Source organism: Jaculus jaculus, chromosome 23 (genome assembly GCF_020740685.1).
Source record: "Jaculus jaculus isolate mJacJac1 chromosome 23, mJacJac1.mat.Y.cur, whole genome shotgun sequence".
NCBI lineage: Eukaryota > Metazoa > Chordata > Mammalia > Rodentia > Dipodidae > Jaculus > Jaculus jaculus.
This window is the reverse complement of record NC_059124.1, coordinates 8,636,986-8,662,089: the sequence shown is the minus strand read 5'-3', so window position 1 is coordinate 8,662,089 and position 25,104 is coordinate 8,636,986. Positions and strand designations below refer to the sequence as shown.

General features: G+C 48.0%; 1 protein-coding gene across 2 annotated transcripts in view; it reads left to right on the top strand.

The window, feature by feature from the left end:
• Positions 1–25,104, top strand: part of Ano2 (anoctamin 2) — a 382,845-nt gene that overhangs the window by 78,487 nt on the left and 279,254 nt on the right. For both annotated transcript variants that reach the window (XM_045139660.1, XM_045139661.1), the window contains one exon: positions 21,815–21,913. In XM_045139660.1, the coding sequence (XP_044995595.1) occupies positions 21,815–21,913 (99 nt within the window). The remainder of the gene's footprint in view (positions 1–21,814; positions 21,914–25,104) is intronic.

Genomic DNA, 25,104 nt, shown 5'->3' with positions numbered 1-25,104 from the left:
TGGCGGGTCAGCTGCCTGGGTGTGGTTGAATGTCAGCCTTGGCCTGTCTTTTGTCAGCTCTGCTCTGTGCCTTGATGCCTCCTTGCCTGCTCTAGTGACAGAAGATCTCCTTACATGCTGTCAGACCAGCTCATGAACATGATGAACATTTATTGGTTATTTCTCATTGGAATCCAGCCACGTTCATTTCCTTGTGTATCATTTGCGTGTGCTATCGTGATACACTTTCAGCGCTGACTACTTTATAAAGAAACCAAGTAGCCCACAGAAGCCTAGAAAGACTTACTATCCACACTTTTACAGGAAAGCTGGTGACCTCTGTCCTAGACAACAGCCCAGCAGGCGAGAGTTCCCAATGAAAATGGGAAACCCTTAGGAGCTTTGTGAAGCTCAGAAGTCAAAGGCAGATAGATGGTCAGAGGAGCTGGATGGGGGAGAAGTGTGCGCTCTGGAGATGTGTGAGGTTTCTGACTTGGGAGTGGCATTTCAAAAAGTATGCTTTTTAAATTATTATTTCTGTGGTAAAACACCTGACAAAACTAGCTTAAGTAAAAAACAAAAGGGGGGTTATTTGGGCTCAGGGTTGGAGGATACAGTCCACCCTGGAGGCGAAGGCACGGCTGCAGGAGTGACGTCCTCTGGTCACATTACATCGGCAGTCAGAAAGCAGAGGGATGGACGTTGGCATTTCCTGGGCTTTCTCCTTTAACGCAGTCTCGAACCTCCCCCCGCCCCCCGCCGCCCACAGGATGGTGCCGCTACATCGATAGATGATCTGGTTCAGCGTAACCTTTCTGTAAACACCCTCAGAGATCCACGCAGAAGTGTGGTCCTAAATTTTCATGGTGGTCCTAACTGGTTCTACATGCTGTCGAGCTGGCAAGATGAACAAGAGACATGACCAGGAGATGAGACCTGAACCTCACAGACGTCATGGGGGAGCTGGGCAGCTGAGAGTCTTCATGGGGACACGAAATGCTGGCCTTCATAAGCTCAAGGCCAGAGGCCAAGCAAGTGACGAGAGCCATGCTATGGTAACAAAAGATGGTCTATTTAGTTCATCAAAGGACCATCCAGGTTTGGAGTTGGAAAGACCCTCAGAGATCTGTAGCTCATTGACCCCATGAAAGAAGAGATGTGTCTTCTCTAAGTTTACCCAGCAAGTGAATCGTGCAAATAAAAAGCCCAGTCCTGTCCTCACTTAAGTCTCCTTTCCCACTTGCGACTTGTGTTTGGGTTTCGGATCATCATCCCATCTCTGGTTTTCCTTCAGCCTTCGGGTCTCTGGTCTTTCCTCCTGGCTTAGAGGATGGCTGCCCAGTCTGTCAGCTGTCTGAGGGCAGGTTTTGTGTCTGGCTTCCCTCTATGCGTTCCTCTTCATTCGTACTGGAGACTCCATGATAAGTAGAAACACTGAGCTGTCAGGCTCTGCCCAGATTCGGATGTCTAGTCTCCCATGGGCCTGTCTTGGCTGCGATGGGGTACAGGATACTATTATTTCACAACTCTGGCTGGGGGCACTAGGTCTGGAAGATCCCTCTAGAGAGCTGTGGACTGCTGACTGAGTTCCAGATCCTATTTTTCGTTTTCTTCTTCTTTTTTAAAAAAAAATATATTTATTTATTTGACAGAGAAAGAGGAAAGAGGAGAGAATGGGCGCGCCAGGGACTCCAGCCACTGCAAACGAACTCCAGACGCATGCACCCCCTTATGCATCTGGCTAACGTGGGTCCTGGAGAATAGAACCTGGGTCCTTTGGCTTTGCAGGCAAACACCTTAACCGCTAAGCCATCTGTCCAGCCCCCAGATCCTGTTTGTCTCAGGCTCATTTCTACCTGCAGAACCTTTCCTCCAAAATGCCTCACTGACCCTGATTAAAGAGCCTCCTTATGGGCTGAATGTCTTCCACGCAGCCCCATTAGGTCGGGGAGGATTCAGCTGGGGTGCCATGCATCTTTGGTGACTGACAGAAACGCCTCATTTGTCCTGATGTGTTGATGGAAAGGCTAGAAGAGCAGCCAGGGATGACTCTCCCACTCGGCCATCCCTGATCGGCAGGACACGCTTCTCCTGGGCTCCCGAGGGTTCGGATAGACTCTCCTTGTCTTCTCCAGTGTGCTAGATGGACCTCGGCCCAAATTCCTCAGCGAGGCAGGGAGGTCAATGCAGTGGGGGGAAGGTGGGGGGCACATGATGCAAAGTGAGTTGGGCAGTATTTTCCCACAGAGTCCCAGTATATTTGCTGTCCGTCCAGCGGCCATAATGCTGCCCCAAACCCTGAGCCAGTGGCTTAATTGGCTCAGCAACAGAGGCTCACAGCGATGTGAAGCCAAACTTCAGGAGCCTTGGGACACCAGGTGGAGAGAAAGGAGGGGGAGGGAGAGAAAGAGGGAAGGAGATGGAGAGGGAAGGAGGAAGAGAGAAAGGAGAGAGTGAGAGCGAGAGCGAGCGAGCGAGAGAAACTTTCCTAGGCACCTTTAGGAAAAAGTAACTCACTTTTGAGTCCAGTGGTGACCGCCTGGGCCTTCACCCTTTCTCTGCGCCTCCTCTGGCTTTGTTGGCAGCCGTATAGAAATGAGCCATTTGTAGGAGTTTTGTGAGGAAGGAAGTGCTACTCTGCCTGGGTACCAGATGTTGAAAAAATAGGGCAAACACTAACCGATCACTGCACGAAGCTGCCCTGTGGGAGCCTGCCGTGCACACATCTGTGGGGTGGTGTTGTTTGCTCCCCTTCTAGTCACTGAATCTTCTCCGTGGTCCCAGGAAAGACACATTTTTCCCTGTCTGTGTACCAGACCACACAGTAAGGCTCCTATAGGGCTTCCAGCTCCTGGTGTGTGGTTTTGTTTGGTTGTGGTACGCCATGCTTTCTCCCAGGAATGTGGGCACATCTATTCCTGGGAAATGAACTGCTCCTAACAAGGCTGGCTTTCTTTGTGGGCAGAAATGCGAGGTTAGCTTTGTGGGTAGAAATGGAGGTCTACATAGCATAATGTTTGAAAAGTTATAATACTTTTTTCTTGGTACATCTTTATAGGGTACAGTATGGGGTTTGGTATTTGGTCATCTTAGGGTATCTAATGTCATAAGTCTATCCCTCTAGGTGTGCGGTACCATGATCATAAACTTGTCAAAGGCCCCTTCACCTGGTCTCTTTTTTTTTTAATTTTTATTTTATTTATTTATTTGAGAGCGACAGACAGAGAGGGAAAGAGGCAGAGAGACAGAGAGAGAGAGAGAGAGAGAATGGGCGCACCAGGGCTTCCAGCCACTGCAAACAAACTCCAGATGCGTGCACCCCTTGTGCATCTGGCTAACGTGGGTCCTGGGGAACCGAGCCTCAAACTGGGGTCCTTAGGCTTCACTGGCAAGCGCTTAACCACTAAGCCATCTCTCCAGCCCTTCACCCGGTCTCTTAGCCACCTTGCTCAGGGACCTTATGTCTGTCATTAGCCATTGAGCTGGGGTGAAGTTTTTGGAGCCCCTGTCACAGGATGGTACAGAGTAGAGTTGTATCTTCTGCAGCTCCTAAGGTCTCAAAGAAGGTGGCCTCATCCTAGATTGAAAAATAGTCAATAGCTATGTGATGGCTTTGCAGGCAAACGCCTTAACGGCTAAGCCATCCCTCCAGCCCTCCCTCCCGGAGATTTTTGCAACACTGTGAGGGGTGGCTGGGAGGGAACTGGTTTTCCTCTCAATCCCAGCATGGTGTCCCAGTGACCTGTGAGCACAGCCCAAGGTGTCTAGGGTCAGCAATAGGGTCTTACCTTTTAGCTCTGGCAGGTAGTCAAGTGTACAGCAAAGGCCTGCATTGCTTTGAGGCCTCCCTGATCGACATCCCACTGTGAGGGTTAATTCATTTCTGGGCCTGGGATTACCCAGCTTGAGCCCATGGTTTTAAGGCTAAGATTTTTTTCCCCCCACCTTCTATAGGACACTTCTGTCTGGACTCAGCATCTCCTCCGCATTCCTGGTGGTTGCATCTTATTCCATGGTTCAAAAGTAGGCTTCTGTCAACTGGGACATGTCTTACGTTATGTGTAATTCTCCTCACGCCCTCCCTGCACCGCCAATACCCTCCCCCCGCCCCCCGTTCCTCACCTAGCCCATAGAGTGTTTTCTCCTTTCCTCCCTTCCTGTTTCTTCTGCTTTCATTCTAGTTTTATGTCCATATTCCTGATGACTTGCCACCTGTTTTCAAGTAGATTCCAAACCCTCACATCCTCAGCCTTTTCCCCATTTCCCTTTCCATCCTCTGTCCAGGCTTCTTGCTTATTACCCCCCCCCCCCACACACACACCCGTTGGAGTTCCTCGCATTCTTCTGCATTGAGTCTTATTTTGTTATTTCCTGTCCCATATTTTCCAAACTCCCCAGGTCCCTTCTCATTTATTTCCTCGTCCCCTCTGGTGCCTGTTTGCAACCCCGCCCAGTTTGTTATCATCTGCAGATTTAATTAGCCTGGTTGATGACCCTTCCTTTCCAGACTGGAGGCTGAGGGGAGCTCGGGGCGGGCCCAGGCTCCACTGCAGCATTGCCCATGGGGGGTCACTGCTACGGAAAAGCCCGTTTGGCTGTGTAGAGGTGACATGTTCCAAACTAGACTCTCAACTCACATAAGGGGAAAATGCTCCAGGAGCCAGGGTTTTTCTGGGAAGAAAGGGAGGATGCTGGAAATTGGATTGTGCAAAACCCCTGGATTTAGATTCCTCAGGCCCGGGGACAGGCCTTGGGAACAGTTATTCTTAGTGCTGGGCACGGTTAGGCGGCAGGCATTGTGGTCTGCACCTTTCAAGTGCCACTACGGGTCTCTGCAAGTGCTCTGTGAAGTCACAACTTTAGGTTACTATTATTCTGTTTTACCAAAAAAAAAAAAAAAAGGAGCTGAGCTATAGAAAGATGGCTTTGTTCCTCCACAGTCACAGAGGGAGGAGGTGGGAGAGAGGAGTTGCCAGTGGGTCCTCCCCGAGGTCTTCCTTTAATGTACCCTGTTTCTCCCCTGGCACTTAGAACATTTTGTAGTGGATTATTTCCACAGCACTCCAGGCGTGTGGGCTGGTCCAGATGTTCCTGAAAGCCCCCCCCACCAAAATGGTCCCACTTTTTTTTTTTTTAAATGAGGTCTTACTCTTTGGCCTGGGCTGTTCTGATCTTGGTAGGTAGATCAGGTTGGCTTTGAACTAACGGTGATCTGTTTGCAGTAGACACCCGAATGCCGAGATAATGGGCATGAGCTACCACTCCTGGTTGAATTCACTGTCTTTCTCCTCACCCGACAATAGCAGATCCTAGACTTTAGTTATTTTATTTGCTTTTATCCATAAACCAGTGTCTCAGGTTCTTTCATGTATCTCTCTCTGAGTCTGATGGGGCGTGGGGCAGGGCACAGATGTGACCGTTTGAGTCTCGGCATTTACGTGTGGCCTGGCGGGTCGGCTGGGTTCGATCTGTGGACTGGGTTTCAGTTGCAGCACCCTGAGTGTCAGTGGAGCGCCACATATTTTAGGAAAGGTGGTTTTTAAGATTTTTTTTTTAAATTTTGTGTGTGTGGCCTCCCTCCGACACCAAAGCATATTGGACGGGCGGATCTCTCTCTTCATCGTCTACATGTAAGCGCGGCTCCTCCGTCACTGTGATCATCAAAAGCCAGTCCTTTTCTAAGGGGGATGGTGCAGCACTGGACGTTGCTGTGAAACAAACCCAAAGGCCGTCTCAGGGTCCAGGACCAGCTGAGCAGGCAGGGTTGTGTCCCGCCAAGCCTCGGGCCGGGTGCCTCTGTTACCCTTTGGAGGGGAATAGTGATGATCTCACATTTAGCCCTGAGCACTCAACCATCACTTACGGTCCCCAGCACCGTGATGAGTTTTGAGTCTTCCCTGCAGGCATCCTTTTCTGCAAAAAGAAGCTTCTCTGGTCCAAGGCAGCCTGCAGGGGAAGCACTAGTCTATGGGCATAGACCTGATATAAAGCCCAGAGGTCAATTTGATAGGCACCACAGGTCCTTTTAGTCAGCACACAGAAGTGACTTCCCTGGGTCTATGGCCTTCCCAGCCGTAGCTTTTCAATACTGGGGATGAATTCTCTCCCGTGGGTCTGAGATCCAACTGGAGAGCAGTTGGTCGCCCACATAAAAGTCCTGCCACTATTTCACTGGTGGGCACAGCTTGCCTGGTTGGTCATTTGTGTGGCATGTACGGCACATGCACAGTTGGCGAAGTCTGTTGAGGGCTTTTCTCCCCCATCAGGCTGCGTAGGACAACGCCATGACAGCTAGCCAGGAGGCAGGAGGCCTCTAGCTTCATGCCAGCTTGATTTTGCAGTGTCCTGTAACTGACACTTGTGGCGTCTTCAGCATTTTGGGACTTGCCATTCAGTTCTGGTGGGCCGCCAACAGCCTTGGCAATGACCTGCATTGTTTTGGGGGCCTCACTCATCCTCTCGACCAATAACTCATTGAGAGGTGTCCCATCCCGGCACTGGGGTTTTTCTATAATAACCTGTGGCTTCTGAGGATAGTTTTATCCAACCCCACTGGCAATTCCTACCCCAGATAGAGCTCTCTTTTACCTTATTATATTTTTAATTAACAAATAGTGGGTTTCCCTATGGTTTTTTCTTCAATTTGATTAGCCCTCTCCCTCCCCGCCCTGCCCTACCTCTCCATTCCTTGAGCCCCCTCTAACCTTTCCCTTCCCACCATTCTGCCTCTCTGCTTATACATCTCCTGTCTCTTCCCCTTGAGTCCTACCCTCCAGTCTTGCTCATGACTTCTTCTTCTTTTTTATTTATTTTTTATTTTTTGAGGTAAGGTCTCACTCTAGCTCAGGCTGACCTGGAATTCACTATGTAGTCTCAGGGTAGCCTCGAACTTATGGCGATCCTCCTACCTCTGCCTCCTGAGTGCTGGGATTAAAGGCGTGCACCACCACACCCAGCATGCTCATGACTTCTTTTTACCTTCTTCACCTCTCTTGACTCTGCCTCTAGTTTATACACAGGCCTTCCTTTTCTGGAGCAAATTGATTGTTCTCTCCAGACCCTGATAGAAGAAATACAGAAACCTTGGCCAATGCTTTCTCAAATCCCTTTGGTTTTGATTGTGTTACAGGCAAACTTCTAAACCAGTCATTGTTGCCGGGGTATGATGTGCTCGTTTTTCACACTGGCCGAGTTTATCTTTGGAGTTGGGAGTGGGTTTAATTCTACTGACAATGTGGTTAATCAAAGAAAATCAGTCAATCAACCAACCAAGTACCCTCATAAATTAAAAACAAACAAACAAACAAATAAAAAGCAAAATTCTAGAACAAAATAGAACCAAAAAAAGTATGGTTGAGATCCAGAAGGATGTTTCTCTTACAGAAAAAAATCTGGCAAATATCGACGAATGAATGGGGAGACCACAAATGGATGAGTGATCATTTGTGATTTGCCCTGGACTTTAAGCACCCCAGTGTAGGAGTTACCTACCTGCCTCATGAGTTTGGTACTGTTCATGTGATTTCCAAGGAGATGAAGGTTGTGTGATGATGTAGTGTCTTGTGTTTGTCTGTTTGTTTCTATGTGTGTGTATGTGTGCATGTGTGGCACATGGATGCTCATGTATGTGGAGGCTGGAAGACAATCTTGGGTGTCTCTTCTCTTCCCTTCCTCCCTTCCTTCCTCCTTTTCTTCTTTCCTTCCTTTGCAAGCAGAGAGAGAGAGAGAGAGAGAGAGAGAGAGAGAGAGAGAGGGAGGAGACAGAGAGAATGGGCCCACCAGGGCCTCCAGGCGCTGCAAACAAGCATCAGATGCACGCGCTACTTTGTGCATGTGGCTGTTAAGTGGATGCTGGGGACTTGAACCTGGGTCGATAGGCTTTGCAGGCAAATGCCTTAACTGCTGGGCCCTCTCTTCAGGCCTTCTGCCTCCTTTGGAAACAGGGTCTCTCATTGGCTGGAGCTCACTAATTAGGCTAGGCTAGCCAGAGACCTCCAGGGATCCTCCTGTCTCCACCTCCTCAGTGCTAGGGTCATAGGCTTCGACTGCCTTGTGTGGCTGTTTAATGTATGCCGAGGGCTCGAACTCAGGTCTTCCTGCTCGGGCAGTAAGCTCTTTTTCCCCAGTGGCTTTCTCCTTAGTCCCCACTTTTTATGTTTCTTTTGTATTCCCTTAACTCTTAACATATTTCTGAGCACTCAATAAATCCTTGTTGAGTTGCGATACAATGGGATGATTGACTCATAGGAAAACAGTGAGGATATTTCCTAGGGGAAAAGTGAGTCACAGCTGAGAGAAGGCTAAGGCACATCTCTGAGGAGGTCAATTGCCAATAGCATAACAATTTTATATAGAAGCATCTTGCAAAGGGGGTAAAAGAGTAGCAAAAAAAAAAAAAAATGCAAGTTTTGAAGTGGGATAGACAGAATAAAGATCCAGTGGTGGAATGACTGGCTTTTAAATGCCTTGACGCTCAGCTTTCTCCGAAGGGCACGTTTCTCATATTTGTCAAAGGAATGAATGCCGGGAGGAAGACGCTGCGTATTAATTCTTGCTGTTCAGGTTTGAATCTCACGTTTGGAGTGCTTGGTTCCAGCTCGTGTTGGTGTCTTGGGATGCTGTGGAATCCTTTAGGAGGTGGGAGTCCAGCAGATAGAAGTAGGTCACCAGAATTGGGCCTTGGAAAGCCCTACGCTGCCCACCTCCCATTTTACACTGTCTGCTTCCGTGTCCGTGATATGACCAGCCGCTGCCACACGCTCCTGCCTCAGTGAGCTGAGCTGTTCTGCCATGCTTGGCCCCCATGATGGGCTGAAACCCTCTGAAACTGAGCCAAAGTAAACTTTAATTGTTTCCCTTAAGTTATTTTGGTTATACATCACACACACACACACACATATACACATATATATATTACTTATTTGAAAGAGGGGGAAAAGGCAGAGAGAGAGAGAAAGAGCAAGAGCAAGAGAGAGAGGGAGAGAGACAGTGGGCATGCCAGGGCCTTCACAGACTGCAAACGAACTCCAGACACATGTGCTCCCCTGTGCACACACATGTGCTATTTCGCAGGCTTGCATCCCTGTGCATCCGGCTTATGTGGGACCTGGAGATTCGACCATGCAGTCTTAAGTTTCACGGGCAAGCGCCTTAAGTGCTAAGCCATCTCTCCAGCCCTCTGCAGGTGTTTCATTCAGTGACCCAAAAGCAACCAATACACTGATGCCTGAAGGTTTGATGGCTGTGGAGTTAGTAATGGTCATTGGTGATTCATTGAGCGACACTATTGATTTTCGTGTCCGGTGTGGGACAGTTCTATGAATGCTCAGTGTTAAACTAGATGGGACAGAGAGGCAGGAGATACCAATTGGGACTGTCCTGGGTCAACCAGGATCTACTGGTCATTTGTCATCTGCATATCACTCAGTCACAAATCATGAGACTGTCTGGCCTTTCATTCTCATCCACCTTCCCTGCCCTGGTGAATGAAATGCTCCTAGTGTCCTTTGCTGATCCCTTGGCGTCTGTGACATCGGATTCCACTTGCTGGATGTTGACTGTCCACAGTAGTTGTGCTGTGCCTGATTTGAAAAGGGGGTAATGCTCCCCTGGTTTTCACAGTCTATCTATGGCCTTTCTTCCCTGGCTGTGGGTCTGGTCCTGTGCGCCTCGAGCCCAGTGCTCAGCCTACTTGCCTGCCTTAGTTTGGAAGTGGCCCGGCTCCTTTTTGCTGGCTTCTTCAGGAATTATAGATTCCTTTCTCCTCCTCCTCTTTGTTCTCCTCCTGCTCCTCTTCCTCCTCTTTCTTCTTTTAGTTTCTGAGGTAGGGTCTCATCGAGCCCAGGCTGACCTGGAATTCGTGGGATTCAGTATGTACTCTCAGGGTGGCCTTGAACTCAAGGCAATCCTCCAACCTCTGCCTCCCGAGTGCTGGGATTAACCTGGCTTTTGATTCTCTATTTCTTTTGGATAGGAACTTTATCTCTGGCCACGGAGTTCTGATCAGCCTGTTACTTTCATCATCACACATGATGAATGTTTCAAGAGAAACATTCTTACCTTCTCCCTTACTGGGTGAAGACATATGCCGGGCTGGGGCCTCAGTGGGCTCAGCTGTGAGTCCCCTCATGATGAGTGGGATCCCCCTAAAGGTAAAGCCAAGTGACTGGGGCTGGAGAGATGGCTTAGTGGTTAAGGCACTTGCCTTCAAAACCAAAGGACCTCGGATCGATTCCCCAGGACCCATGTAAGCCAGATGCACAAGGTGGCACATGTATCTGGAGTTTGTTTGAAGTGGCTGAAAGCCCTGGTATGCCCATTCTCTCTCTCTCTCTCTCTCTCTCTCTCTCTTTGCCCTCTTTCCCTCTCTCAAATAAATAAATGAAAATGAAAAATTAAAAAGAAAATCCAAATGTCTGTGGTCCAAGGAAGCTGACCTGTTCTGCACTGTGGCTGCCAAGGCAGAGATTTGGCAGGAGCAGCTCTTGAGTTGACGATTAAAAGTTTCATTACTGGGTTGGAGAGACGGCTCGGTGGCTGAAGATGCTTGCTTACAAAGCTTGCCGGCCTGGGTTCAAATCCTCAGTACCCATGCAAAGCTAGATTCACAAAGCAGCATGTGTGTCTGGAGTTTGTTTGCAGTGACAAGAGGATCTGGAATGCCCATGCTCTCTCTTTCTCTCTCCTCTTTCTTGTTTGCAAATAAACGAATAAAAGTATTTTGGAAAAGTTGCACTATATACACACTTTTGGCTTTTTCAAAAAACAGTTTGTTAGAGAGAGTGAGAGAGAATGAGAGAGACAAAGACAAGAGAGAGAAAGAGAGGAAAAGAGAGAAAGTCTGGGCACACCAGGGCCTCCTGCCCCTGCAGATGACCTCGAGATGTGGGCACCACATTGTATGCCTGGCTTTGCATGGTACTGGGGAGTTGAGCCCAGGCAGTCAGGCTCTGCCCGCAAGTGCCGTCAGCTACTGAGCCATCTGCCCTGCCCCTACGGGCACTTTTATGCTTTATCATCTAAAAAACGTGCGTGCGTATAATATAATCTCATTTGATCCCACGATGGGATCATTATTTACTTAGGAATATTTATTAACTGAAATGAATAATATGTAACATACCCAAGTGAATGTTTTCTTTAACATAAATAACATTTCAGCCTTTTTTTTTTCTTTTGTTTTTCGAGATAGGGTCTTACTGTAGCCCATGCTGACCTGGAACTCACTATGTAGTCTCAGGGTGGCCTTGAACTCACAGTGATCCTTCTCCCTCTGTCTCCTGAGTGCTGGGATTAAAGGCGTGCGCCACCACGCCTGGCTATAAATAACATTTTAGTGAAAAATACTGGAAACGAAAACATTTAAGGACAATCATGCCATTACAAATATATATATATATATATATATATATATATATATATATATATATATATATATATATATAAGATAGGACAATAGGATACCTTCTATTCTATGGACTGTGCACATGTATGCATCTGAACACACACATACACACACAGCAGATGCTGGTCTTTTATGGGGTTGAGGTAGGAATCAGGGGTCCTCTGGACCTGCCTTGTGTCTTTGATGACCACTGACACCCTCATCTTGGCCTGCAGAGGTCAGAGTAGGAGAGCTTTGTCCCTGTTCCCGACTGTCCCCCAGGAGCTCTTAGGAGACCAATCTTCCCCTGCCCTCCATCACGGCATGCTTTCCTGTGCTTAACGACATGTCACTGTCTAGGAGTTCCTGCTCACAGACAGGCTGGAAGGGAGCTCCCCAGTGGAGTTACAGCAATAACGTACTCAGATGGTGGCGGGCCTTAACAGCAGCCGTGGGTCTGTCTGTGTCTCCGATGTATCCTTGCTGTCATGTTAGAAGTCATCTGTCGCACAGCTGTCCCCTGCACTGCTCCTAAGTCCCTGATGACGGCTGCAGAGCCACAGACTCGTCACCACTTTGCAGACTTTTCCTCGGCTGTTGGGGCGTAAGCTATGATGATCTGGCGGTGGTGGAGGTCCCCGAAAACACTGTCACCTTCAGTGTGGAACCTTGCGCCGCTGGCTCCTGCTGAGCCCAGGTCACCTGGGTTGGAGATTATCTCAGTGGAGTCTAAGGAAGCTGTCTTTCCTCTGTCTCCCACCCCTGTCTCCGTCAGCCCCAACCTTCCTCCGGCGGCCCCACTCCTGGGCCACGATGTACTGCAGCTGACGTTCCACGGCGGGGGCCAGAGGACACCGAAGTCTCTGGGGGTCAGCCCGGAGGTGGCTTGGCAGGGCTTGGAGGGAGGGGACGCTGCGGAGTATCAACTTGCAGTGTTTGGCTGCGGCTGCGTCCCATGCACTCTTGTCTCTCTAGAGGGGGGACATGGGCCTGTGAAGCCACAGGCGATCTTTGGATAACCACGAGAAGACATAAACAATCCGTATAACATCACCAGGAGCCCGCGGCAGAGGGCTGAAGGGAGGTGGTGTCTGGAGGTGAGGGAGGGGGGCTGTGGGTGCAAGCCTTCCCCGCTTCGCTGTGATTCCTCACTCTTAGCGGCTGTAATGTCCTGCAGGACTGCCCGGGCGGGCCTCAGGGACAATACACGGGGAGCCTACTGCTAAGAAAACTGAATTTCTTTCCGGGTTGTGCTACCAGTCAGTTGCACGTCCATGCCTGACCACTCAGCCCGTGGGGCACCATGCCTTCTTTTGCTCCTGGAGGGAACGCAAGGTTTCTCCTACTCCTGGTCTTGTAGCCATGTGGCTTCACTCCTCTGCAATGCGCCCATGTCCAGAGCTGGCACTGATGGCCAGAGCTGGCACTGACTTGTTTGCATGGAAATGCTGACTGCCACCATGGTTCACTGAAGCTTGAAGATACGGAAAACCTTGACGTTGTAAGGGTCGTTAATTTCCACAGTGTCCCTGATCCACCTGCTGAATACTGTAAACACACGCATTAGCTTAAGGGGCAGTGAGATCCCAGGCACATCCGGGGTCACCTCAGCCCAGGTTGGGCCACGTGAGCCCCATGGGGCGAGCTGACGCCTTCCCAGGCGGGAAGTTGGCTGAGCAGTTTGCATAGCAATGGCGAAGGCTGGAGACCAGAAGGGAGGTGCTGGTTCCTTAGGTCCGGCTTCCTAAATGTTTCCCGTTCACGACCCAGCTATGTAGGTATACAAAGGAGGCATACAAGTCAAATATTTTTATTTATTTTATTTATTTATTTTTAAACTTTATTTCTACTTATTTATTTTGAGAGAGAGAGAGCAGAAAGAGGGTGAGAGAGAATGGGTATGCCAGGGCCTCCAGCCACTGCAAACGAACTCCGGACTCATGCGCCCCCCCTCACCCCGTGTGTCTGGCTAACGTGGGTCCTGGGGAATCGAACCTGGGTCCTTTGGCTTTGCAAAAAATCACCTTAACTGCTAAGCCATCTCTCCAGCCCTAAATCAAATATTTTTTTATAAACCTTTTTATTGCTTTCAAGTTTATACAGTTATTTGGCAAAGCTATTTTTAGCATTCTTGCCAAGTACCAGGGCTTAGACGTATATGAATAGATAAAACACATAACTGTCACTTAAGAGAAATGGACATTTCCAAAGTGCTCAAGTGAAAATCTGTCCTCTTAAAATTCCTGGTCAGGAATTCTAAGCTAGTGTTTCCTTTATTCCTTATGTTGTAAGAGACTGCTTTTTAAAGCACAATTTTTCATTGTGACTGAGTGTAATGTTAACTGTAATCACTTAAAAATTTTTTTAAGTTTTTATTTAGTTAATTGAGAGCAACAGAGAGATGGAGGGAGGGAGGGAGAGAGAGAGAGAGAAAGAATGGGTGCACCAGGGCTTCCAGCCACTGCAAACGAACTCCAGACACGTGTGCTCCCTTGTGCATCTGGCTAACATGGGTCCTGGGGAATCAAGCTTCGAGCCAGGGTCCTTAGGCTTCACAGGCAAGTGCTTAACCACTAAGCCATCTTTCCAGCCCTAAAGTATTTTTAATTTATTTACTAGAGACAGAGAAGAGGAGAGAAAGAGAGAGAGAATGGGCGCACAAGGGCCTCCAGCCACTGCAAACGAACTCCAGATGCATGCGCTACCATGTGCATTTATTTGGCTTATGTGGGACCTGGAGAATCAAACCTGGGTCCTTAGGCTTCATAGGCACGCACCTTAACCGCTAAGCCATCTCTCCAGCGCTGGAATCGAATACTGACAGGTGCTTATCTGAACTAACTGACATTTGGTTTGATAGTTTTCTGCTTTCAAATTTTCTTCCACAAGTCAAATAATTATTGGGGAAAAAAGTCATAAATAAATTTATTCTAGGGCTGTGGAGGAAACTCGGTGGTTAAAGGTACTTGCTTGCAAGTCTGCTGGCCCAGGCTCAACTCCCCAGGACTCCTGTAAAGCTGGATGCAAAGTGGCCTGTGCTCTTGTGACCCCGGCGGGCAGGGAGAGGTGAAGCGGGGAGAGTGAGGAAGCTCATGTGCCAGCTAGACTGACGCGTGGGCAGTGAAGTAGCAGGGGAGCAGCAGAGGAGACCCTGTCTGAAGCAGGGTGGAGAGAGAGGACACACCCCAAGATTGCCCTCAGTTCTAGATATGTGGCCATGGCACATCATGTATGCCCACACGTACACAGAGATGCACATACACGTAACAAACAAGAAATGCATTCTAAAACAAGTCTTTAATGTACATATATATATATGATATGTTACCATTTATTAAAGACAAAAGCAAATTTACATACTAATGAGATGGATGTGCCTATTTGTTTTTGCATAAAGAAATCTTCGAGCTGGGCATGGTGGCACATGCCTTTAATCCCATTACTCAGGAGGCAGAGGTGGGAGGATCGCCATGAGGTCGAGGCCACCCTGGACTCCATAGTGAATTCCAGGTCAGCCTGGGCTAGAGTGAGACCCTACCTTGAAAAAACAAAAAATAAAGAATTTAAAAAGAAATCTTGGCTGAGGTTGGAGAGATGGCTTAGCGGTTAAGCGCTTGCCTGTGAAGCCTAAGGACCCCGGTTCGAGGCTCGAATCCCCAGGACCCATGTTAGCCAGATGCGCAAGGGGGCGCACGCGTCTGGAGTTCATTTGCAGTGGCTGGAGGCCCTGGTGTACCCAGTCTTTCTCTGTGTGTCTTTCTCAAATAAATAAAAAGAAAAATAAAAAAAAGAAAAGAAATCTTGGCAGAATATTTGATACTGTGGGGTGTCTTCAACATTTTTCAAAATTGGTTGATTTTTGAAATTATTTTTACTGAGAGAGAGAATGGGTACGCCAGGGCCTTCAACCTGCTGCAAAAGAACTCCAGATGTGTGCACCCCTGTGTGGTGTGTGTCTGGGTACATAGGACCTGGAGATTTGAACATCCATTCTTAGGCTTCACAGGTAAGCACCTCAACCACTAAGCCATCGCTCCAGTCCCAGAATTGGTTGATATTTTGGTTTAAGGAGGTATATTGTATTTTGAATCTGTGAATTCCTTGATTGTAGAAGGGATAGTATTCCAGTTCATGAAAATACATAATGCAAAAGGATACAAGTATATTTAGGTCCATTTCAGAAATCAATGGAATTTCTTCCCTAATCTCAAACTAAAATTCATTTAATAATTTTTAAAAATATATATTTTATTTATTTTTAGAATATTTTTATTTATTTATTTGAGAGTGACAGACAGACACAGAGAGAAAGGTGGATAGAGATTGGGCACACCAGGGCCTCCAGCCACTGCAAACAAACTCTGGACACATGTGCCCCTTTGTGCATCTGGCTAATGTGCGTCCTGGGGAATCGAGCCTCAAACTGAGGTCCTTAGGCTTCACAGGCAAGTGTTTAACTGCTAAGCCATCTCTCCAGTCCTATTTATTTATTTGATACAGAGAAAGAAGCAGAGAGAGGGAGAGAATGGGCACACCAGGGCCTCCAGCTACTGCAAACGAACTCCTGACACATGTGCCCCGTTGGGCATCTTGCTTACGTGGGTCCTGGAGAATCGAACCTGGGTCCTTTGACTTTGCAGGCAAACGCTTTACCCGCTAAACCATCTCTCCGGGCCCCATTTAGCAATTTTTTTTTCTTGAAATGGAAGTCAAAGCAGCTCAGCCCACAGTTTTAAAAATCAAACATTCAAGATTAATACAGCCAAAGAAATTTAGATATTGAAGAAAATACTAAAAGTTTTTGTTTTCCATAATAAAATCATTATGTTACTATTCAGGCAGAAAACTTTAGACACACAGTTTAAAAAAAAACAAAAACAACCACTGCAATTAGTGACATGCAGTAATCTCCAATCTGAGCAGAGGCGTCTCTTGTGTCGTTCCTTACCCTTGAGAGGGGTGACAGCCTGTGTGAAGTAAAGTGCATGTGCTGCATGTTTGGAACCAAGGTTGCATGGAAGTCACGTGATGCAGCTTGGGCACGTGCTGCCAGCAATATGTTAGATTCATTGTCCACTTCATTTTGAGCTAATCAAACATTGCCCGTACAGGAAGTATTTTTTTTTTACTGCTGCCCAATTTTTTTATGGCTTCCGTATCTAAGTAAGTCACCCTGTATGGAGTTGTGACCACAGTTTAGGAGGCTGTGCCTTAGATGTTGTGGGGAACTGAGTTTTGTCTCTTCTTGTAAGCAAAGTTCCTCTAATTGCTGAGACATCTCTCCAGCATAATTCTGCCTCTTTTTTTTTTCTTTCTTTTTGAGCATACTTTTCTCCTGGTGCACTTAGTGGTAGACAGGTTTGGAACACCAACTGATGGTGCAAGATCAGACCGGTAGGAACCAGTGAGGAGATCCCCTTTGGTCCAAGTACACATCCCCCGACACCTAGAACCAGAGAAACAGAATTGTAGAGCTTTGGAACAATGGAATCACAGTGAAAGGAATTACGTAGTTTTGAGGGGCATTTCGATGGCGCTGGGCAGACAGACTTCCTGCTCTATTTAAACTGAGAAGTCTCCGTTTTTGCTCTGGAATGGGTGCATCCTTCGGGTCTTTCTGCAGAAATACGTGTGCACTGGTTTTTCTTTCTCTACTCACCAGAACCACATTATAGGTTACGGCTCATTGTTTAAGAACCTTCATGTTGTCTGATGAGGTTAGAAAGCCACTCCAGTCATCTTGAAAGCTCCGTTGTAGAACCTCGCTTGGGGAGAGGTCAGACGACTAATGTCTCGGCCTGACGTCACAGTCCGTGTGTTTGGACGGTGATGTGCTGGGACTCTGTCCTCAGGGTCTGGAGGTATGTTGTATTTTGAACCTGTGCGTTCCTTAATGGCACAAGGGCTGTTTAAAAATCCTTTAGATAATTATAAAAGTGCAAGGCTATAAAAGTGAATGCGACTACTTACAATTTCAATCTGATAGAAACAGATTTCCCCCAATGAGGCCTCCACGTGTGTGCGCATTGCTGTGTGAGGCGGCTGAGGAGTAAGAGGCGATCCTCACATCTAGGCACAGCCGATCTCTTCTGGGAAAGCTAATATTTACTGAAAGTGCTTCCACCGGGCACACCTGCAGGGACATCACCTGCCTTCCCTCCTGTCCTCCCAAATGTCCACCGTGTTCTTCATGCGCTGTGTCTGGGCAAAGAAACAGGCTTGCTTGGTTAGGTGACCTGCCTGGGTGTGCACAGTTGTGCGATTTTCACTGCAAACCTTGGTCTGTTTGCATCGGAGGCTCCGAACTCTTGTTGTTCCTCTAAAGCTCCCGAAAGAACCCAGATCCTAAAGCAGGGCAGACTGACTGCTGTCCTCACAACTCAAAACCCCACAACCCCACAGCAAATGCCAGCGCTGAGGGACCCTCAGGGGAATGAAGGCAGGGAAGAGGGAAACGGCACCAACATGATGTGGCCATACAAAAAGCTTCTACTTAATAAAAAAAAAAAAAAATCATCCAAGGGCTGGAGAGATGGCTTAGTGGTTAAGGCATTTGCCTGCAAAGCCAAAGGACCCAGGTTCGATTCCCCAGGACCCACGCTAGCCAGATGCACAAGGGGATGCTTGTAGCTGGAGTTCGTTTGCAGTGGCTGGAGGCCCTGGCATGCTCATTCTCTCTCTCTCTCTGTCGCTGTCAAATAAATAAAAAGATAAATAAAATATTTGTCAAGAATCCAGGAGACAGTTCCCCCAAGCAGCTGCATGCTCCGCAGCGCGGGACCCAAATTCTCTTTGGGTATTTTGCTGATGCTGGCCAAGGCTGTGACCTCGAGGTCTAAGACGCTTGCATCCTCCTTCCAGACATCAGGTTACAGTGAGGGGAGATGAAGGGCCAGAGGCGCCTCTGTGTGTTCCCTTTGAAGAGGATGTTGGAAGCAGCTTCGTGACACCATCCGTCACAGTGGCTGGAAATTAACATTCTGGAAGGGCTCGCCGCAGAGGCCGTGCCGTCGCGGCTCTGGGAGAGCATCTGCTCCGTGACAAATGAGGGGAGCGAGGATGGCCGTCAGGGGACAGCTCGCAGTCTGCCACCTCGGCCGTGGAATGTGGCCCTTGCCCTTTCCAGCCCTTCCCCAGACTCCGAACATCTGTACCCACTTAACGGGCGGTTGGCCCAGGCCCAAGACACGACGTCTAGATGAAGTTAAAAAGACATTCATCTCAATTGATACATAAGGACAGGACGCAGGATGTTAAAGTTAACGATGTCTTGATTTCATCTAAGTGAGGGGAGCCGTGCCGTTTGCCATCTTTCACCAAGAGCCTCCGCTGCCGGGCAGTGCTAGGGAGCCGGGGGGCGGCAGGGCAGCCGCCCGACACGGTTGCTTTTCTCACCGTTTATTTTCACTGATCAAAACGTTGGCGTTACAGTTGGAAACAGCAGCCAGTGATTAAAGATGCTCCTCGTCCTGGACTCTTTCCAGAAAAAGACATGGGGACCTGGCAGGTTCATTGTCTGGGGACACTTTCAGGATCCTGTCAAAACTGTGCCATGCTTGGGACCTGAAGGGCTGGGGGTTTAATCAGAGGTTCCTTATCTATCCTTTGGTTTCAGTGTCATCTGAAAATGCCTGTCAGCCGGGCGTGGTGGCGCACGACTTTAATCCCAGCCCTCGGGAGGCAGAGGTAGGAGGATCGCCGTGAGTTCGAGGCCACCCTGAGACTCCATAGTGAATTCCAGGCCAGCCTGGGCTAGAGTGAGACCCTACCTCAAAAAACCATAAAAATAAAAGAGACTTGAAAATGCCTGATGGTGTTTTCTGACAGTAACATGGAATGCCTCAGTCCCAAGAGGGGAGAGAACTGTTAAGGACAGCAGAAATTTCCTTGTTTTAATTTCATTTTTACCTACATAACTCTGAGAAAAACACCAAAATCTTCCTTGCCTTGGTCTCTTCAGCTGTAGACTCGAGACAGGGACAGCACCAGCCTGGTATTTCCTCGTCCTTTTTCATTCTTTCCTGCAGACTTTTATCTTGTGAGTCATGATGTTTTATCCCAGAAGGGTTAGCTTTTCCCTGGATTAATGAAGATAAATATGTTTTGGAGTTACCATTTACTATTAGAAATAGTCTCTTCTTAGAAGCCGGGCGTGGTGGTGCATGCCTTTAATCCCAGTATATGGGAGGCAGAGATAGGAGGATCACCATGAGTTCTAGGCCACCTCAGGCTACCTAGGAAATTCCACATCAGCCTGAGCTAGAGTGAGACCCTACCTTGAAAAACCAAAAAAAAAAAAAAAAAAAAAAAGAAAAAGGAAAAGAAAAAGAAATAGTCTCCTTTTGCCTCATGAGTACCATAAAATTTCTTTTTATCTTCATCATTTCATAAACATCACTTTTTTTTTAATATTTTTTGTTCATTTTTTATTTATTTATTTGAGAGTGACAGACAGAAAGAAAGACAGATAGAGGGAGAGAGAGAGAATGGGCGCGCCAGGGCTTCCAGCCACTGCAAACGAACTCCAGATGCGTGCGCCCCCTTGTGCATCTGGCTAACGTGGGTCCTGGGGAATGGAGCCTCGAACCGGGGTCCTTAGGCTTCACAGGCAAGCGCTTAACTGCTAAGCCATCTCTCCAGCCCAACTTTTTATTTATGTTTATTTGTTTATTTGAGAGAGAAGAGAGAGAGAGAATGAGAGAATGGGCGCGCCAGGGCCTCCAGCTGCTGCACACGAACTCCAGACGCGCGCGCCACTTGGTGCACCTGGCTTATGTGGATCCTGTGGGGGGAATCGAGCCGTGGTCCTTTGGCTTTGAAGGCCAGCATCTTAACGGCTAGGCTCTCTCTCCAGTCCAACATCCCTGTTATAGTCAGTGGGGAAACAGTCTTCCACATGCCTTGTCTCCCTGCCCGGAGTGCTGGAAAGGCGCCGTCGGATGTGATGGGTTAGTAATGACTTTCAACCTGGCCCAGGATCGTGGGGCATTGTCACTGAACACCAGCTGGGTCTCTGTAAGCAAACTGGGGGATGATTTTCAAAAGGAGTTCCTGGCATACAGACGGTGCCCGGAGTTCTTGTCTTCCTAGGGCGACCTTCACGCGCCATGCCCCACAAAGCACACATTTGGTCAATAAAAGCTGCTTTCTTCTGGTGGGCAGCGTCCAGGGGTGTCTGGAAGTGGATGTTATGCAGCCCTTCCGTCTGTATTTTACCCTTGCTGGGACATGAGTCCTGTCTGTTCCTTGGTGCCTTCGCCTCAATGCAAATGGCACCTACCTTAGTATCTTCCCACTGTGGTTGCAAAGATGTTACATAATTTCCAACAGGCATTCAATGAGCAAAGGTGCAAATTAGAAGTTTCCTTTCTCTAAATACAATATTTGTCACTACTTTTTCAAATAGTTTTAAAAGCATCTCATGAATACTGTCACCAGTTTTCTTTTTTCTTTTTTTTTTTGTTTGGTTTTTCGAGGTACGGTCTCACTCTAGCCCAGGCTGACTTGGATTTTACTATGTAGTCTCAGGGTGGCCTCGAACTCACAGCGATCCTCCTACCTCTGCCTTCCAAGTGCTGGGATCGAAGGTGTGCACCACCATGCCTGGCTTATTTTCTTTTTCTTTCTTTTTTTTTTTTTTTTAAAAAAAACTCAGCTTTGGTCCTTTTTCATTTTTTTACTGTCAAAATTAATAGTCCAAAGATTTTTTCCCCCCATGTGCATTTGTTCAGAAAAAAAAAAAAAGGTTTAATTGGAAGAGGGCAGTGACTCTCTTTTGTTACTTGACAAGTATTTAGATTAGATCTGGTGACCAAGGCCAAGTGGATTGTTGGCTGAATCCGATCTACCTTTCCATGGCTGGTTACTGTGCCTGCTCTCTTTTCTGCTTTGCCTTCGAGGAGTATACACATTATGAGACCACCTGCCCTAGGATGCAGGTTGATGTCCGGGCATCACCGTGGAGCGCTGCTCCCGATTTCTGTTTTGATGTTCTGAGGGGGACGATTTGCACTGTTGTTTATGTCGCTGCCTACAGACTCAGGTGGGACTCTTTCACGACTCAGAGTGACCGTACTGCCGCACAAAAGTGGGGCAGAAACACAGACTGAGTCCATGAACAGTAAGACCCGTGGATGGAAAGAAACTAGGCTGAATGCAAGGGCCGGCCGGCCAGCTGTTACTGCATCCACAGGGTGCTGATGAAAATCATCATTTCTCATGTTTTAGATCTCGTACCAAAATTGTCTTAACTCCTCTTGTCTTCTTTGAGGTTCCTAACCCTTAAGAGATCACCGTTTAGGAATGCTACTCGCCAGTCTGGGTTTGGGTATGGGTGTGGGGTGGAACTGGTACTAAGGGACAGAACGCCAACATGAAGAACAAGAGGTCCGTGACTTCCAGAGCTGGGAAGCAGCGGTTTGAGCTGGGCTCTTTTTCCTTTGTGCCTTGCAGAGTAAAAGCCAAGGATCCGTCTTCGTCCGGATACACGCCCCGTGGCAGGTGCTGGCCAGAGAAGCAGAATTCTTGAAGATTAAAGTTCCCACCAAGAAAGTACGAACACGTTTCTCCTGGGTTCTGGCCTCCCGAGGGTGAGATGCATGTGGATGGTTTGGGAGCAGGGCCAGGTGGATGTGGCTTTTTGAGGAGTTGAAATCAGGCTTGTCTCCCCGGAGATGCCAAGTATGTGGCCGTGGGGTGGGTGGGGACAAGGACGTGCCTGTTTGTGTCAAGAGTTCCCCCTGGGCTGTGAGTCTCGAGAAGCCAAACATCTCTCCGCTCCAGCTTCCATGTTTTCCCATCATACTTTCTTCCCTGCTCTTCCCGGGGCTCCAGACCGCCAGGCATTTCACCAGAGTGAACACAGCTCTGGGATCACATAGCATTTTGATTTTGATAGTAGCTTCCACTTGTCTCTTCCATAGAATAGAAGGCTCTTTGTCCAGCGAGTTGAAATTGTGTGGGAAGTGTTTCCAAACTGCCTGTGTCTGGGTCTTGCCTGGACGTTTCTATTCAGTGGGCTGGTATTGGGTACAGTACCTTCTCTTTACTGGCAAAAACACCCAACTAAAAGCAGCATATGGAAGAGTTGATTTCAGGCTAGTAACCTTTTTTGTTTATTTTTTTTTTTTTTTTGAGGTCCACTCTGGTCCAGGCTGACCTGGAATTCACTACGTAGTCTCAGAGTGGCCTCGAACTCATGGTGATCCTCCGCCTCCCGAGTGCTGGGATAAAGGTGTGCGCCACCACACCCGGCTAGCAGTCTTTTTTGTTGTTGTTTTGTTTTGTTTTTTCAAGGTAAGGTCTCACTCTAGCCCAGGCTAACCTGGAATTCACTATGCAGTCTCAGGGTGGCTTTGAACTCACAGCGATCGATCCTCCCACCTCTGCCTCCCAAGGGCTGGGATTAAAGGCGTGCACCACCACGCCCTGCCAGGCTTATCTTGGTGGGTGGAGCCTGGCAGGAAGCAGCAAGAGAGTTAAGCTAGCTCTGGCAGGAGGGAGCTGGGCGATACCACCCTGAGCAACACATTCCTCCAGCCAGTCTCCACCTCCCAAAAGCTCCACCAGCTGACGATTGACTTTGAGTTTAATCACAAACACAGCTGCGGGGGACACTTTGTCTTCAAACTCCTGTGGAGTGAGGTTTTGCCACCAGCGTTGTGAAAAAAGTCATCACTGGGGGCATTATGATAGGTACCTGAGAAGCAATTTTTTTTTTTTTTTCAGTTAGAACAGCATGTACACTATTTAAAAATCTCCCCAGGGAATTCCTAGGCGATGTGTTTTTTTTGTCTAATCAAAGCTATCAAACAGTTCCAAAGAGCAAGGAATTATTTGTTCACCAATCCGTCACTACCCGGACGTACTTTTTTATTAGGCGTTTTCTGGTGAAGGAGTGGCCTTTGGTTTAGGACCATCTGAGAAGTGTCTTCGAGGCAAATGGTTAATCTTTCTTTCTGTCTCTGTCTGCCTGCCTCCACCACACACGCTGTTGTTTCACACATGCCGATGTAGCTTTGCAGAAATCATCTTTGTCATTCTAACTGCCAGTGCCATAATTTCCTCGCTCCCCACTGGTAAATATTTTTATTTATTTATTTATTTGACAGAGAAAGAGGGAGGGAGAGAGAGAGACAGAAAGAGAGGAGGAGGAGAGAGAGAGAGAGAATGGGCATGCCAGGGCCACCAGCCACTGCAAATGAACCTTTGGCTTTCCAGGCAAGCGCCTTAACCGCTAAGCCGTCTCTCCAGCCCTTGTTTTGTGTTTTGAGATGAGGTCTCTATAGGGTTAGGCCTAGCCTGTCCTTGATGTCATTACGTAGTTTCTAGTCTCAAACTTGCAGCCTGAGGTCATCGGCGTGGGCCACTGCTCCCAGCTGGTCACACCGGTGTCTCCTTCAGTGCTCTGCTCTTCTCCGGCTCCTGGTTTTGTTCTCATTCCTACCCACGCTACCTTCAAGGGCAGATGTCACCTTTGCTGTGGGCTGGACCTCCTCCCCTTTGATGATGCCGTCTCCCAGTGACAGAGCCAAGTCTTGCCCTTGGGTAGAGAGGTCTGCCTTTTTCTAGTTGGGTTAGCACTTGGCCAACCCCTTTAATTGGCTTTCACTTTTCCATCTTTTTGTTTGTTTGTTTGTTTGTTTATATTTATTTATTTGAGAGTGACAGAGAGAAAGAGGCAGATAGGGAGAGAGAGAGAATGGGCGCGCCAGGGCCTCCAGCCACTGCAAACAAACTCCAGACGCATGCTGCACCTTGTGCATCTGGCTAATGTGGGTCCTGGGGAATGGAGCCTCGAACCGGGGTCCTTAGGCTTCACAGGCAAGCACTTAACCGCTAAGCCACCTCTCTAGCTCAGTCTGTTTTTTTTTTTTAAAATTTAACTATTTGCATGCATGTAGACAACACACACACACACACATACACGTTGTTGGGGGGGAAGGTGCACCAGACCCTTTAGTGAGTGCAAATGAACCTCAGATGTATGCCCCACGTTTTGCATTTGGCTTCACGTGGGTACTAGGGAATTGAACCCCGCCTGCCAGGTTTTGCAAGCAAGTGCCTTTAACCCACGGGCCATCTCTACAGCCTCACTTTTGGCTTCTTTTCCATATTATTTTTGCTCATTTGAGAGAGAGAAAGAAAGACAGAGAGAGAGAGAGAGAGAGAGAGAGAGAGAGAGAGAGAGAGGGAGAGAATGGATGTGCTAGGGCCTCTAGCTGCTGCAAATGAATTCCAGACACATGTGCCACCTAGTACATCTGGCTTATTTGGGTCCTAGGGAATTCAACCTGGGTCCTTTGGCTTTGCAGGCAAATGCCTTAATCGCTAAGCCATTTCTTCAACCCTGTCTTCTTTTTAAAAATATTTTACTTATCGGGCTGGAGAGATGGCTTAGTGGTTAAGCGCTTGCCTGTGAAGCCTAAGGACCCTGGTTCGAGGCTCGGTTCCCCAGGTCCCACGTTAGCCAGATGCACAAGGGGGTGCACGAGTCTAGAGTTCGTTTGCAGAGGCTGGAAGCCCTGGCGCGCCCATTCTCTCTCTCTCCCTCTATCTGTCTTTCTCTCTGTGTCTGTCGCTCTCAAATAAATAAATAAAAAATTAAAAAAAATATTTAAAAAATATTTTACTTTATTTATTTGCAAGCAGAAAGAGACAGAGAAGAGAAAGAGAGAGAGAGAGAGGAAGAGAGAGAGAGAGAGAGAGAGAGAGAGCAAGCATGCCAGGGCCTCTAGCCACTG